Here is a 14,902-nt window from a genome sequence, read left to right on the forward strand (position 1 = left end):
CCAGGGCAGCCCCGGCTCCAGGGCAGCCCCGGCTCCAGGGCAGCTCCCTTTCCGGCCCCAGCCCGTGCCGGACGTGCCGGAGCGCCCTCTCGTGGCAGCGGGCGGGGCCGCGGGCGGTGGCGGCTCCCGCGGCGCTCCCCGGTGCCGGCGGGGCGGGGGACTGTCCCTGCCGCAGCACACCCGGGGTCGCAGCAGTAGCGCTCGCTGCTGGGGTAAAATAAACAGCTATTGACCTTCCTACCACTGAGCAGTTCAGCTGTTATCTAGAATAGTACAGAGTACCTTCCCTTTTGAAAACTAGCGATTCAAAGCGTATTAAATCCAGCATTTCCTATTCTGTGCCTTTTTGGGACCGTGGTCTCGGTGATGAGTCACCAGTGCCTTGGGAAGGATGCTCAGGGGTAGAAATGTTGGGAGGGGGTTGGGTGGGTTCATGCTTTCCTTTGAGCTCTGCTATCTGTTTCTTGACATGACTTTGACGGTGTAGACACAGCGAGAAATGTTGACCGTGCTGTTCCCTCTCCTTGCCTGAAGCCTTAACACGCTGCTCTGTTAATTACGTGTTAATGACGTGCCTGTAGAGCTGTTGTTCTCTGCAACAACTAATGCAGCAAGTCGTGACATTTCCCCAGCATGAGCCCTGTGTTGCAGAAAATGGTCAGTATAGAGGGGACAGACTTTGCGTGTCTTTGGGTTACCTTTGTTCTGTCCTGGGACTGGTTTGTTTCCCAGGCTCTATTTCATTCCCGTCTAATCCTGCCCAAAGCACTGTGCTTGCTTGCGCTTTTTTCCCCCCTTTCCCTCATTTTTCTGGGGTGTTCTTTGGAGATTACAGGAGACTTTGGTAAAAAGTTCCTTCAGTGGTAAAACTGTTGCTGGGATCCCATCTGCAAAACCCAGTGAGGTTGGCTATGTGGAATTACACCCGATTAATAAATTTCCCTGGGTTGTTTTGCTGATGCTGGAGAGAAGAATGTGTGACCCCACTTACGTCTTAGTGTCTGAGAGAAATTTCTAAAATTAAACTTCTTGTGGTTTTTGTCTCCGGGTTTTTTGTAGCCCATCAGTTAATTTCTTCCTCTTTAGAACGTTCTACACAATTGCTTCTGCCTGTAATGCCATGTCCAGAGGTGGTGCTGAGATCCTGAGACGGGCCGAGCTTTGTGGTAGAAGTGCCTGGGACTGCCCCGCTCAAGGAGAGCCCACCTTGCCCACGCACCAGGAGCATCACCGAAGGTCGCAGCAAGGCCAGTGTTTAGGACGTAGTCAGAGGACAGCCCGCGGGCTGAAGGGATGGCCGTGCTGCTGCGCCGCGGTGGCTGCAGAGGGCAGTGGATGCACAGCAAAGGCGCGGCTGTCAGCGCCGGGCGCTGCTGCAGCGCTTGCCTTGTTACACCGGCTTTGGTGGCCAGGTGGGGTCAGAGACGGTGTCGTGTCACCCGTACTGCCACGCTCCACTGAGGACCGCCCGCACTGTGACATCGTGGGCAGAGGACAGCGAGATGGCTTACTTTTCTTTCTCTGTTGCAAAAAATAATTGATTTATCTTTTTATTGTGATATTCTTCTAGCTTCATGTGAGGCAGCAGCCCCCACTCCCTGCCAGCCCTGTTGACTGACATGAGTAGCTCTACCAGCCCTGGACATCTCAACAGCCTTGCCACCTGAACGTGAACTAGTTCATGAAGACAACTCCCTGCTCTGACCTGTTGTGGGGGCTGGACTTTCAGAGGTTCCATTTCTAATCCAGGACAGTGTCTTTGACCTGACTTTTTAAAACAGGATATTTCTCTTGACAATGAGAGGAGTCTTTAGAGTATTTAAGAAGCTGAATAGAGTTCCATTTCTAATAATTTAAAGCCAGGAGACCTGTAGCATCATCTAGTCTGGCCAGCACAGGCCATTAAATATTATCTTGTTTCTCTGAATAGAGGTCAGTGATTTGCACTTACTTAAAGGATACTTTTCAAGGGGCATTTTGTCTTACTTTGAAGGTGTCATAAAACAGAACATCCACTGCTTTCAGTGGTTAATCTTTCTTGTGTTTGTTAGGTGTTGTTAGGTACACCTAACGACTAATTTTGAGGGAGTCATTTTCCAGAGTAGCTGAAAAGCTTGCTCTATCATATTTTGCAAAGGTTTGCAATTTTGCCCTCATATATTTGACATATTAGCTATCTTTGTGGCTTCAGCATTGGAAATGTTATGTGTCAGTAGATGGCATTTATTGACAAGTATAATCTAAACTGGAAACTACAAATCCCCAAACACTGTTATATGAATTATTGAAAAAAAATGCAGAACAAATTCACTTTGCCAAGTTTACAGGAAATAAAACTATTTCACCATAACTTCTGAGATTTCTACTTTGATTTCCTTTCCTTTTATCCTAATCAGTGCCAAAAAGTGAGTGAATGGCATGCTGTTATGAGCTGGCAGCTCTCAACAGCACACCACCAAGGCTGAGTACAGACAGTGGGCAGCTCTGGCCATGCTTACCAAAGCCAGATTTAGATTTGCAGTTTGGAACACATGTCAGTTGTGACAGGATTGCCACAGCTCCCTGTCCTTTCTCAGGCATTTCCTGTGCTAGAGAACATGCAGATATTGATAGGGAGCAATCAACACAACTGCCAGCCCCATGACAGGGCTCTGTAAGCCCTGGAGCAGATGAGCTAACCTAGCTTTACCCTGCTGCAGGCTGCACACATTGCTAAATTCAGTGTGTAGTATTCGAGGCCATAGAAAAGAGGGAAAGCATAATCTTAAAAAAAAGTTGGAAAGGAAAAAAAGCATTAAAAAAGCATATTCCCTCATAATTGCATACAAACTTTTTTTCTTGTATTTGCACTACTTGGTTTAGATTTCAAATTAGGTTGGTATTAAACACTCAAGTACTTATTAAGAATCTAAAACTGAAAGAGGTTCTTTATGAGATCAACAGGTAGGGTAGCCACATAGTACCATGAGGATGGGACATACAATGCTCTTTGAGGTTTCAAAGACAGCTAAATTCATTTTTAAAAATTGCTTTTTTCACTGAAGCTGTGTCCAGGGGGTCTCAAGGTCTCCATTGTGACTGGGTGTGCACACTGCGGTGGGTTAGTTCTACTGAAACAACCAGATGGACCTGTGCATTCTTTCTACTTAATCTTTCTACTTAATTTCACATGCTATTCATATCAATAGATCACTCTCTTCAGTTTTCAAATACTAAAGTTTCTGTTGCACCTACTAGTGGAGAAAATTGTTCCCTCTTCTGTTTAGAAACATTTGCTATCTCTAACTTAGAGATATTGACTATCTCACTTCCATCGGGAAGTACAAAGGGTATTTGCCAGGTAGTCGGCCTCTTTTGTTTGGTGTTCTCCGTGGATGCCAGAGAATAGATAGAGACACGTTAGCTCTTCTCTGTCTTTCAAAATTCCTTTAAAAAAAGGAGGAGGGGGAGGGAGGATTAGTCAAATTCAGAACAAATTTTATGGCATGAGTCATCATGCTAGAGTTGGTGATGTGACTTGTTTAAACAGCAACTTTCTGTATAAGTAAGGATTTAGGAACTGGGCTTTTCTTAGGAAGTTACTTGGAAATAAACTGGAGCCAATTTTAAACTGGATTTGAAGCTGGTATAAAAGAGATGGGATGCATTCAGGGAAAGTTACCTAAGGAAATAGAATTATCAACAAGACTTTTATTTTAATCAGAGCTAAATGGCACAATGCTATCATGAAACCACTGCAAGCAATGTCTGGTTCCTAATGTAGCTAGTTAACTTGACTATTCTGTCACTTTTAATTTTTAATGGGGACTGAGACTTGTATCACCTTAATCTTTTAGTTCTAAGACTAGAGAAGCTAAGGAAAAGTATGGTCTTTTAAAATATTTCATGTTGCAGTTTGACAAGCATTACATTGTTGAGGTTAATGGTCAAGATTTTCAGCAGATTCCCAGACTTACAGGAAATGTTAAGTGTAATGAGACGTGCATAAGAAGAAACAATTTGGTATAGTAATTCTCTTTGTTGCTGTAGTGAATAGCCTTTGCAACTTGAAGTGAGTAAACCTTTGCATATATCTGCTGTATCCTTCTCATTAGTCATTGGATTCCCTGGATGTTTGATTAAACTACTTCTGTCACATTTTAAACACAATTATGAGCATAATTCAAGTCTTGGAAATTGTCAGCTATAAGGGTCCCCAGCCATACACTTTATTCTCTGTAGAGATTAAGAACTGGGTAACATCTGTAAGTTATAAACATATTAAATTCTCATTGATTTTACTACAAATTCAGTTTGTGCATTTTAGAGGTGAATTTATGTCAGAATCCCATATGCTCACCCTAACAATATCACTGTGGGTTTTTTTTCTCTTATTAAAAAGGAAAAGGAAGGTGAAACAGCTGCCTTTATCATGATGTGCTTCAGCCAACATTGCCTTAATAAGCCTTTGTAAAGAGACAGCCAAGGCTCACCAGTTTGAAGTCCAGGTTGCACAGGGAACTTCAGTTTTGATCGCAGTTGTGCACTTTACAGTTCTCTATTTGTTTTTACCCATATCTTCTGGAAATCAGTAACTACTGAGTTAGTTAATGAGTCCTACTAAAAATATTTTGTGAATATCTCTGATGTCTTTTATTATGTGAGGTAGCTTTAAAAAATGAAATATTAACAATTACATCCATTTGAAACCTTAGTTTATAGATGTTGGATTTCTGCTACAATGATTTGGTGGAATTTTAAAATTTGGATACAAACTATAAGTATTTGACAAGATTTTTTTTGAAGGTATGGGAGCAAAAAAAGATTTTATGTCATTTGGGGAAGCTATTTAATTAAACTGAATGTACTTTGCAAGGATCAGTTGTGACCAGACAGCCTCATACATATTGGTCATGTTGGAAAAACCTGAGTAGCTCAGACTATTCAAAAGTGTATTTCATACAGATACAGGGCCATGGCTCTGCACACCAGTGTCCTACCGCACATACAGTGGTTATAACAGGATGAAGGAGTAAATCTCCAGAAACCCTCAGCATTCTGACACCTTGTTCTGTCCTTTAACCACTTCAAGACAGTGCATGTGTATTTTAATACATAGTGTTTGGTATCTGACACTATTTCTTCTTTCTCTCTGAAGGAATTCCTAACTATTACTGCTTCCTATTTTGAAAGACCTTATGTTGCCAAGTGGTATGGTAGTAAACACAGAGTACAGTGTTGAGAAAAAGGAATCTGTTCTTGAGGGTCCATTGGGACCAACGAATAGATCCTTTTTGTTCCTCTCAGTTAATGAACAAGTCATGCCAATTGACACAGTTTTCTAGTCCTGAGTATTTTTTTCCTATGTGTCTGGAATAGGAATATTGTGATGGAAAAACTAAGTGCCATAGAAAAAAGTCAGCACAGATCTAGCAAAGAAGTGGGGTCACTCACTAGCAGATGGGTGAGATGGGTGGGAAGCATGTGTCACTACAGCCACATGGGTGGGGATGTTATTTGGGAGATGAGAAGGAATAGGATTCACAAGGGAGGTTAGAGCAATAGCTCTTTAAACAGGGAGGAGAAGACTCCAGACAACTTGTCTCCAGTCCCAGCAGACTAGCCTTAAGGCCAAATTCACTCGTCTTTAGGTGACTGGTTATCATAATCAAGTTCAGCAGACTGTGAAGTTGAGATCTGTTGTAGTTCTATAGTATCATGTGAGTGTGCTTGTATTCTGTCAGCACAAGAAGAAGATAGTCGTTTTCCTAAAACATCTGCAGTTCAGAGGTCTGATCCTCTCAGGTGCTAAGAGTCCAGTAGTGCTTCTGGAGCTGATCTGTCACAGGATATATCTGCAAACAGCATGGGTGAGGATGATGATAAACACTGTCTTACAAAGGAAAGGAGACAGGGAAGGAGATGGCATGGAGTACAAGGAAAAGGTTTACCATAAAGTAATGTAGCCTGTGAACCTGACTGTACTGGGCATGAAATACCATTACATTTAAAGGAAATCATATTTATCTCAGTGCTCTGCTGATTTGTCCTCCTGTGTGGTCATCCTAACCCTTTACAGGCTCACCCTGTCCAAACTGCAGATCACTGTCCACACTGTTCTGTGTGGCTGTGGGCGGCAGGTCTGTGCCACAGAACACAGATTCTCCTCCACCAGAGCAGGCGACATTGTACTGCATGACATTGGGGGCACTAATCACCACTTTCCCAGCTATCCTACACCCATCTTTTAAGACTTTCTTTCTACTGGCCAGGAAAAAAAATGAACAGTGTTGGGCATTGTTGGGCTACTGCTTAATAAAAGACACAATTTTTACAAATACTTTGGCTTCAGATTCACCTGGGGTCTTACTTCCTTTAAAATTTAAGGCAGCCTTCTCTTTAACAGGGATGACAATTTCTTTCAAGATTGCCACAGGACTCAAAAACTCACCAGTAGGCAGCATAGTGGCAATACAAGTAAGGAATTGTTTTCAGGTTTCACAGCAGATTACCACTACAACTCAGAAATGAGATCTCGGAGTTTGATAGATAATTCTATGAGAATGCAAGCTCAGTGAGGGTCAAGAAGACAAAGCAAATGTTAGCTGCTAGGAAAGCACTGGAAAAAAACCTACACGTTACCTTCATAATAGCTAAAATACCATGACTCCTCTATATCTTAAATTTTGAGAGTCACTCTATCTTCTTTTTTCAGGAAGTATACAGCATAACTGGAAAAAGCCCTGGAAGGGACAACGTGAATGATGAAGGCATGGAGCAGTTACCATAGGGGACATAATCATGGACCAGCTAGCATGAATAAGATTCTTCAGTCTGGAAATGAGGTGGCTGAAGGTAGAAAGTGATGGGGTTTGATGAAAAAATGGTCAGTGTGAACTGCTGGAATCAGTGACAGTCACCCCACATTCTTGTGTGGGAGGCAGCAAGCACCAAATGATTTTAGCAAGTTACATGTTCAGAACACAGAAAACTAAGTGTTTCATGCAACATGTCCTAGTCAGAGGATGCTCTGGAAGCTAAAATTTTACATACATTCAGAGAAAGACTGAATAAATTCACAAAACAGAAACTCTCACCCATGTCAGGAAGTGTCTGGGCTGAAAATGACTGAGGTCTTCATCATAAATTCTAAGTAAAAGTACCAATATGTCATTTACTGAGCTGGTTATAGACTCCTACCTTCCCGTGGCAGGGATCCATTTTTGGTCATTGGTGAAGAGTTAAATATCAGGTGAGACAGAAATTCAGTCTTGCAGGTAGGACCTTTTTTATCATTATCCTGGATTTCAGAGCATTACAACCAGTTCCATATATTAAAGAGTTAAATATAAGAAATACCGAAGTGTGAGATTATTCCCAGTTACCTAAAACTGACCTAATGCCTTTTTCACCTTGAAACAAATCTATAGATTTTAGTGGGAACTAAGAGCAAGACTGGTATGTCCCAAAAGTGCATGGTGTTTTCAACCATATTGTTTGCCTCCAGCTTCAAGACTTAGAAGCAACATTTATTTCTGGTAGGAGAAAAGGCTAGAGCAATGCTTTGGCATAACAAAAGTGTTAACTGTAAGGGAAAGCTCAGTGCAGATGAGAGCTCTTTCAGGAGCCAGTTCTGGACTGGGGAATAAATGCTCTTGAAAAGCAAGAATTATCATAAATTTTGGCTTCTTTTTGCTCAAGGTGCAAAATGTGCCTCCATCCTGCTTGGTCTGACGACACACCATGGAATTGGACATGTCTGGACACTGAACTAAGAGGGGCTGCTGTAAATGCTCCTTTCCATGAGGAGCAGGTGAGAGCACAACCATCACTTGCCTGCTCATGTTCTCTGGAGGGTTCCTGGGTGCCCCTGGCCATGAAAGTACTGCTCATGGGATGAAATCTTTGTGGATGAGAATCCGTATTGCTTTCCTGAATTCCACCGTTTTCCATTTGAACATGAAATCTCTTTGCAATTCTCCAGGGTTGCTTTGTAGCATTTTTATTTCAATGATGTAAGACCTGCCTGTTACTGCCAAGCCCATAATTAAAGCAGTGTTGACTGGTAAGTAATGGGCTGCAAAAGGTGTACCAAAAGATAATTAAAGACACATTCCAGATAAGCAGGGCATGAGCAGCCTTTTTATGAGGTGTTAATGTCTGAAGACCAACTAGTGAAATTGATCTTGCCTCCTTCAGGATGAAAGTTCTGCTCAAACATCAATAGCACTGTACTGCCCTAGAAAATGTTTGATGTAGGGATTTCTGATGGATGTTTGTCCTAAGACTCCCCAGGCAGGCGCCTGGTGACAGAGCCCTGCTGCACTGGGTAGTTCAGCATACCATTCATGCTAGCATGATTTCGGAGTCACCTTTGCAACTCCTGACATGAGGACTGCTCTGGAGGGAGAGAGCAGAGATGCTTCCAATGCCCTGAATAGGATAGGTACAAACCTTTTTTCAAGAGTTATTTTAAAGAACACTGTGGCTAGTCCTTGTCTAATAATTATGTTGTCGCTCCTAAATGCACTTTACTTACGTATCCTTCATTTCTGTTCTATTTTCAGCATATCCCACCTGTGATTTGGATTCCTCTGTAGATGTACCACAACTGGCATAAAGGAACCTTGGCAGAATGGGTTTCTACATTTGGACTCTACTCAAATCTATAGCAAAATTCCATGGATTTTTGGGGAAGTCTGAAGATAATCTATGAACTAAAGAGATGGTTTTGTTAAGCATCCTGCTTTGGCTATTCCTGCTTCTTTTCCTACACTCTTCCCATTTCCCTATTTGTGAAATGAATCAAAAGGAAGGGTCAGAGTACTATTTTCCTGATAGGATTTAGAGAGGAGATGCGGGAGCTCACAAACAATTGTTTCGATTATCACTGACATGCAACAGCATGACGATGCCAAGGGAACATGGGCAGTAAGGGCTGGTAAGTGTTCTTGATGGATTAGTGTATGGTCAAACTGCAGCGGTGGCAGAAATTAGCTCTTATGTTAGGCCAAGTCCATATGTCTCAGCAGAAAAGGAGAAAAAGTAGGGGGAGGCAATGATTGTCATCTTCTTTCCTGGAATCTGACTTAAAAACAAAACTCGCAATCTCTATCAATTAGCATTGCAAAGAAAATCTCTGGAAATGAAGGGTGTAAAGAGGCTGCCTGGCAGAGTGCCTCAAACAATAACTCCGGGAAGTGTGAACTGCTCTCTCTATAGCTAGGGGACGTTAACAAAAGCCTGTTCTATTTGACCCGAGCTAGCAATGATGGACAGTCACTATTTGCAAGCAGTGCAAGTCTGTACAAGCGTCTGCTGACTCCTTCTTATCTCTTCTGCACTGGCTGTGTCTATAAGGTGTGTATGTGTGTGTTGGAGGAGGTGGTTTCCCTGTTCTTTTGAGCTCGGTATTGCAGACTGCCTACAGGGGCAGCTTTGTATTGTAGTTAGTCCCATGAGATGATGTTTTCTGCCATGAAAGCTGGAAATCCAGAGAGAAAAATTTAAGCATTTGTTCTAGCCTTCCCTCTGTCCAGACTGAACGAGTAATCTCTCATTGTATCTTGCAAACACCCTTGGTATCCTTGATCCAGAGTAGCATGTACCCTGTGAACAGTTGTATTGGAATTGCAGAGAGATGGAAAGGTCAATTCCATACTTTATAGTGACACTTCAAATTGAGGCTCCCCAATTCTCTCTTACCCTTTGCCCCTGTGCATCCCTATCCCATGCTGATGCCTGAATTAAGCTTGCCAAAAACTAAACTGGCCAAAAAAAGTGATCAGCCTTTTTTGAAGGAGCAGCTGCATGAGCTTTGCTAACCAAGTGTGCACTGGAGATGGCTTGTGGACAACTGTGTGCAAAGCCCTGTGGGGACTTCAAGGCAGCTAAAGGTGAACCCTGCATGCTTAGAACAAGAATCAATAGCTGAAACTGAATTTGCTGTTGTGGACACTGTCAATAAACTATGCCCCTGAGTTTTGTAAGTCTGCTTATTGTATCTGAGCCTTAGTCCACCCCTACCTTCATATATATCTGAATAATAGAAGTTAAATAAGCCCGAAGGACTAGAAACACCTCTTGACTCTACACAGAACTGCTGAACCACTTGCCACCTGACACCTTTTTTCCTTTCTCCCACATAATGATTCTTGCTTAAATAAAAATTTTACGGTTTATATGGACAGGAAAAACTCCAAACTGTCCCGGAGCTGTGGAGGAGAAAAGAAATTGTGTGGGATGGTTTTGTGCTATGACAATTCAGGCTTATGGGGATGCTAAGGCAGAAGAAAGGAGGGAAGTACTGAGAAATTGCTTCAAGCTGTTGTTTCCAGATGTTTTGGACTACTTCCTGCTGTCATCCCTCTGAAATTCTGTCTTCATATGTGCTCCTGTTCGAAAATACTATTTTGGTGAGGTGGTTTTTGAGGGCATTTACCTTGCCTTATGGACCAAGCTGCTAAAGGAATCCAGTCTCTGGAGTACTAGACTCACAGGAGCTGACTGTCATCCCTGTGTGGAAGGACATTAATTTTTTGCTGTGAAGCACTGTGATGGTGTGTGTAATGTTAAAACCCTTGTGCAGCTCAACCCAAAAGTGGCTGCATGGATGATGGGTGCATTGGTCCCTACAGAGTGCAAACAGAGTGTAACAGCTCACACACACTGTGTCCCTGTACCCTTCAGCTTCACAGCAAGCTGGAGTGGGTCCCAAATTTGAAAAATGTAATGGGGACATTTTGAGATGAAAAACACATGATGTCATGATGTTGCTGTTCTTGAACACCTTCAGCGATAGCTATTAATGGCCTCATTTGACAAATTATTACACTGACTAATTAATTTGCTTCTCTTCTAACATCTAGTTGTTTTCAGTGCTGCAACTGTTGCTCCCTGTAAGTCCCTTATGTCACTCTTGGCTCTCTTAAATGATATTTCTGGCCTCTCTTTTGGATTAATATGTTGTTCATTATTTCACCTTGGGCTGATAGCACAGACCTTGCTTGTTCTGTACCTGACTTGGATGGGCAGAACTGTCTGGAGGGAAAAAAAGCTGCCCTAGGAAAGGAAGACTTTGTGCTGAGCTCTTCAGCATGCACTTGGGAAGGAGACTGCTCCGACTCACCTGGGTGACCTCAGAGTGTGCTGGGGGAGGCTTTGTCCTTTACTGTGAACAGTGGGTGTTGATGCACTGTCTAGTGAAGCCACCAGCATTTTATTTACTGCAGCAAAGCTGATGAGAAATGTCCCACGGATGGGAATAGGAGCAGGGTAACCAAATGGGGAAGACAAGGACTTGTCACCTGGGTGCAGTAAGAGCTGGGATAGCTTGCCTTCGGAGAAGGGTGGTATAGAAGCCTCCTTGCATTGGGGGAGCACCGGGTTTCCCGCAGAGGTCCAGGCCTGCAGTGGAGAGAGAAGGGGAGCCCCCTCAGAGGGCTGAACCAAAGGTGGAACATTTCTTCATTAAATTATTCTCTCTCCATTTGAATTAAAGAAAGGTGGATGGGTTGGTGGTAGCAGCGGGGGCTTCGCTGGGAGACACTTTGGCTCTTTGGATGGGCCGAGCCCTCATTATGTGTATTTTGGTGATGGGATGACAATGGAGGTGTGGGAGACGGCTCTGAGTCACCCTCGGAGCTCCGGCGGGGCCGGGCCAGGTGGGTGGGGGTCGCTAAGGGCCGGGGTGGAGGGCTCTTAAGGCACGGAGCGGCCAGTGCCACTCCACCGCCCGCAGACCTCGGCCCGCATGGAGCTCGCCAGTCTGCCCCCCGCCAGCCTCCCCTCCGCCAGCCTGGCCCCCAGCCCCGGGCCCGCCGGTGAGCCGCGCCGGGCGGGCTGGCGGCGGGGGTCTTGGTGGTGGTGGCGGCTGCGTTGGCGGCTGTGTTGGTGGTGTTGGTGGCGGTGTTGGCGTTGGCGGCGTTGGGGCAGGAGGAGCCGCCCGGCCTCGCTGACCGCCGCTCCCCATTCTCTCCCCGCAGGCGAGCCCTGGGCGCGCCCCGCCGGCCCCGGCTCGGGACGGGAGGGCGGCCGGCGCAAGCGAACCACCTTCAGCAAGGCGCAGCTGGAGCTGCTGGTCCGCGCCTTCGAGAGGGAGCCGTACCCCGGCATCGCCCTGCGGGAGCAGCTCTCCGGCCTCACCGACATCCCCGAGTCCCGGATCCAGGTGAGAGGGGCGGTCCGGGAGGGAGGACGGGCGGGTGGCGGAGCGACTTTCCCGGCGGCCCGGGTTCTCAGTCTCTGCCGGTCCCGCAGGTGTGGTTCCAGAACAGGAGAGCCCGGCAGCTGAACCACAAGAAGAGCGAAGCCGCCGCCTACGCCAGGCCGGGCAAGCCGAAGCCACGCCGGTGCGTTGGCCAGGAGCGGCCCCGGGCGCAGCAGTGCCCGGGGACAGAGCGGAGCCTCCTCTGCCCGCAGCCAGGCCTGCCAGGAGGGACCCAGAGTTTCTGTGGTCAGCCGCCCTCCTACTCGGGGCAGCTGTACCCAAGGCTCGACATGCATTTCAGGAGCTTGGATAACACATTTGGAGCCCTGGGACAGACCCCAGCTGACTTTGGTTCGGACTGTTCGGGGAGAGGGGTCCCCCTGGGTGCGGGAAGCATGGGGAGTGCCCCTCAGTTCTCGCTCCCTGCGCAGCAGGCACAGGAGTATCCGCACCTGAAGAAATCTTTCCCTGAAAGCTTCTACTCAGATGCAGATGTTTTCCAGCCTTGTACAGATCACCAGTACCCAGCAGCTAAAGAGAACATGTACCGGAAGCCTGTCTTCAACTACTTCAATGCTAACCAGGGCCTGGGTGTTGAGAACTGTTTGTATGGCAAGTCAAACACTTCTCCGTTTGGGAAGGGCTCCACTTTCAGTTATGATGGGGGGGAACCTGAGCTTGAGCCCGAGCAGATGAGGCACAGTTCACCTCTGCTTGCAGCTAGTAATGCTAGTCCTCCTTTGGTATTTCTAAAGCATGAAGGGGGGTATCAAGGCACACTTGCCACTCCAGTCCCATCTTATGAGCAGCAGTTGCTGGAGACAGTAAATGACTATGACCCTTATTGGCTGGGCATGAAAAATGAAATTTTGGGAACAGGGTTAGATTTGCTGTTTGAGAATCAGCAAAATGCAGAGCAAGGTCAGACAAAAAATTACCTTTCTGCTTTTGGTGGCCAGAATTCAGTCTGTCATTTGGGTCACACATGAAAGTGGCAGTGGGTGTACTTGCCTGATGAAAAATGAATGTGATTTTTTTGCTCAATTGGCAGTGTTGTCTGAAGTAGCTAGAGGTTTTACAGGCCTAAGTGCAGAGTCCTTGCTCCGAATTTTGTGCTCTGTCTGGAAGGGAAAGAAAGATAAGCCATGTTAGCAAGGGCTACCTGCTGAATCTGAGCTGCCTCCCCACCCCAAGGGACCCTTCACCAGCTGCTTGCAGTATTCCTGCACTTTGGTTAGGGGCAGCCTCACGTTAACCTGCACACACAGACTGATCTTCACAAGTATGTCAGTACTGAAGAGCTTTCTGTGTTCAGACTCTGCTGGATTAATTCTGCCAGGAGGCTTAGGACTATGGTGTTGCTTTTGTGGCCTTACTGCACTGAGTTTTGTTTCTATCCTGGTCATAATTCACTAATTTTAACTTAAAAAATCCTAGATAACAGACTTATTTATAGCTTTTAGTTGAGAAAGCATTAACACAAGAGGGGTACAAGCATGGGAAAAGCAGCCTTGGTGGTGGCAGGGGACATCTCACTGGGTGTGTTTGCATTTTAGGTGTGTTCCTGGTAAAGAACACTAATGGTTTTTTCCTGGGTACTTAATTTATAGTGTTTTCATTTAAAAATGACCACAGCCTTTTAAAAGGCAATATTTTTGTTCCGTATAATTTCAGATTTTCTTTTGTATAATTTTTTTGCAAATTGTCTTTTCAAAAAAAATATGTAATTTTCTATTTGCCAGATTAAGGTTTTCTACCTTCATGAAGTTGTAGAATTGCACTCAGAGGAGAGAAAAATGTGTTTCATCTTTGCATTTGCACATTGAGCCTATTTTTAGAATTCTCAAGATCCATGGCTGTCCAGAAGACCACAGTAATCATGGAAGGGTTCTTCATGTGTATCTCTGGAGAACTGCCATGGTTGTGTGTTAAAGCAGTATTAGGCCTAGGATGCTGAAAACTCTACATGCAAATCCTTTTTTGTGTTTAAAATGTGGCTCTGGAATATTTTTAAGTATGCTTAGATTGTAAAACATTTGTTATTAACTTAATTATTTTGTTTATAGGAGAAACAATGAGAATAAAAATCACACACCATTTTTTTTATTAATAAAGTTGATATCCCTGAAGAAACTGTCTATGGAAATGTGTACACAAGAAATCCAGAAAATTAGTCCTGACTTTTGTCAGTAATTTTTAGCTGTGGCTGTAATTTTTCTGCCTTGACCTAAAGGATTGGAACAAGCTCATGTATGACAGAAGAGCTACATGGTGTCAGACAATAGCTGCAAGGCACTTTGACCACAAGAAGTTGTATTTGAGACTGAAGGACGAGGAGATGATTGTATTTATGATTGTAAATATGACTCCTTCAGTAAATTTTTGAAAAAAAAATGCATTAAGACGTAGTTCATTATTTACATATACCTTCTCCCTCATAATACCTGCTTAATGAGAAGTGAGACTTGTTACTAGGCACAGAGAGAACAAGTATCATTTTATCCATGAAAAAGACAAAGAAATGGTGCTCAAGTGTGTAGCAAAACAGCCTTGCTTCATAGTGAGTTACAGAGGAAGAGAAAAAAAAAATGCACATGAAAGAATAGCACACACCCCTAACCAAAATACTGGGCTTTGGTTCCTCCCTGGAGTCCGTAGGCACCTGGCAGTAGCAGGGGGCCTTCCTGTGCCATCCTCCCTGCTGCTCTCACTCTG

At 44.6% G+C, this 14,902-nt stretch overlaps 1 protein-coding gene and 1 long non-coding RNA gene across 2 annotated transcripts; both read left to right on the plus strand.

Moving 5' to 3' along the window:
- Positions 1 to 125: 125 nt before the first annotated feature.
- Positions 126 to 9,964, plus strand: LOC121667255. Its single transcript, XR_006016989.1, has 3 exons — positions 126 to 6,834; positions 7,681 to 7,792; positions 8,547 to 9,964. It is a non-coding gene; the product is annotated as an uncharacterized LOC121667255 (long non-coding RNA).
- A 1,767-nt stretch (positions 9,965 to 11,731) lies between these two features.
- On the plus strand, positions 11,732 to 14,551 carry LOC121667276 (paired box protein Pax-3-B-like). The gene is made up of 2 exons (XM_042033730.1): positions 11,732 to 12,148; positions 12,238 to 14,551. The coding sequence occupies exons 1-2, from the start codon at positions 11,732 to 11,734 to the stop codon at positions 13,174 to 13,176; spliced, it is 1,356 nt and encodes a 451-aa protein (XP_041889664.1). The 3' UTR covers positions 13,177 to 14,551.
- The last annotated feature ends 351 nt before the right edge of the window (positions 14,552 to 14,902 follow it).

The sequence above is a fragment of the Corvus kubaryi genome, unplaced genomic scaffold (assembly GCF_017639235.1).
Source record: "Corvus kubaryi isolate FWS band 111438036 unplaced genomic scaffold, C.kubaryi_AGA036_p1.0 37357, whole genome shotgun sequence".
Lineage (NCBI taxonomy): Eukaryota > Metazoa > Chordata > Aves > Passeriformes > Corvidae > Corvus > Corvus kubaryi.

Coding starts and splice junctions, on each gene's coding strand:
- LOC121667276 (XM_042033730.1), top strand. CDS start 11,732: ATGGAGCTCGCCAGTCTGCCCCCCGCCAGCCTCCCCTCCGCCAGCCTG. Junction 12,149..12,237: donor TCCCCGAGTCCCGGATCCAG/GTGAGAGGGGCG, acceptor CCGGTCCCGCAG/GTGTGGTTCCAGAACAGGAG.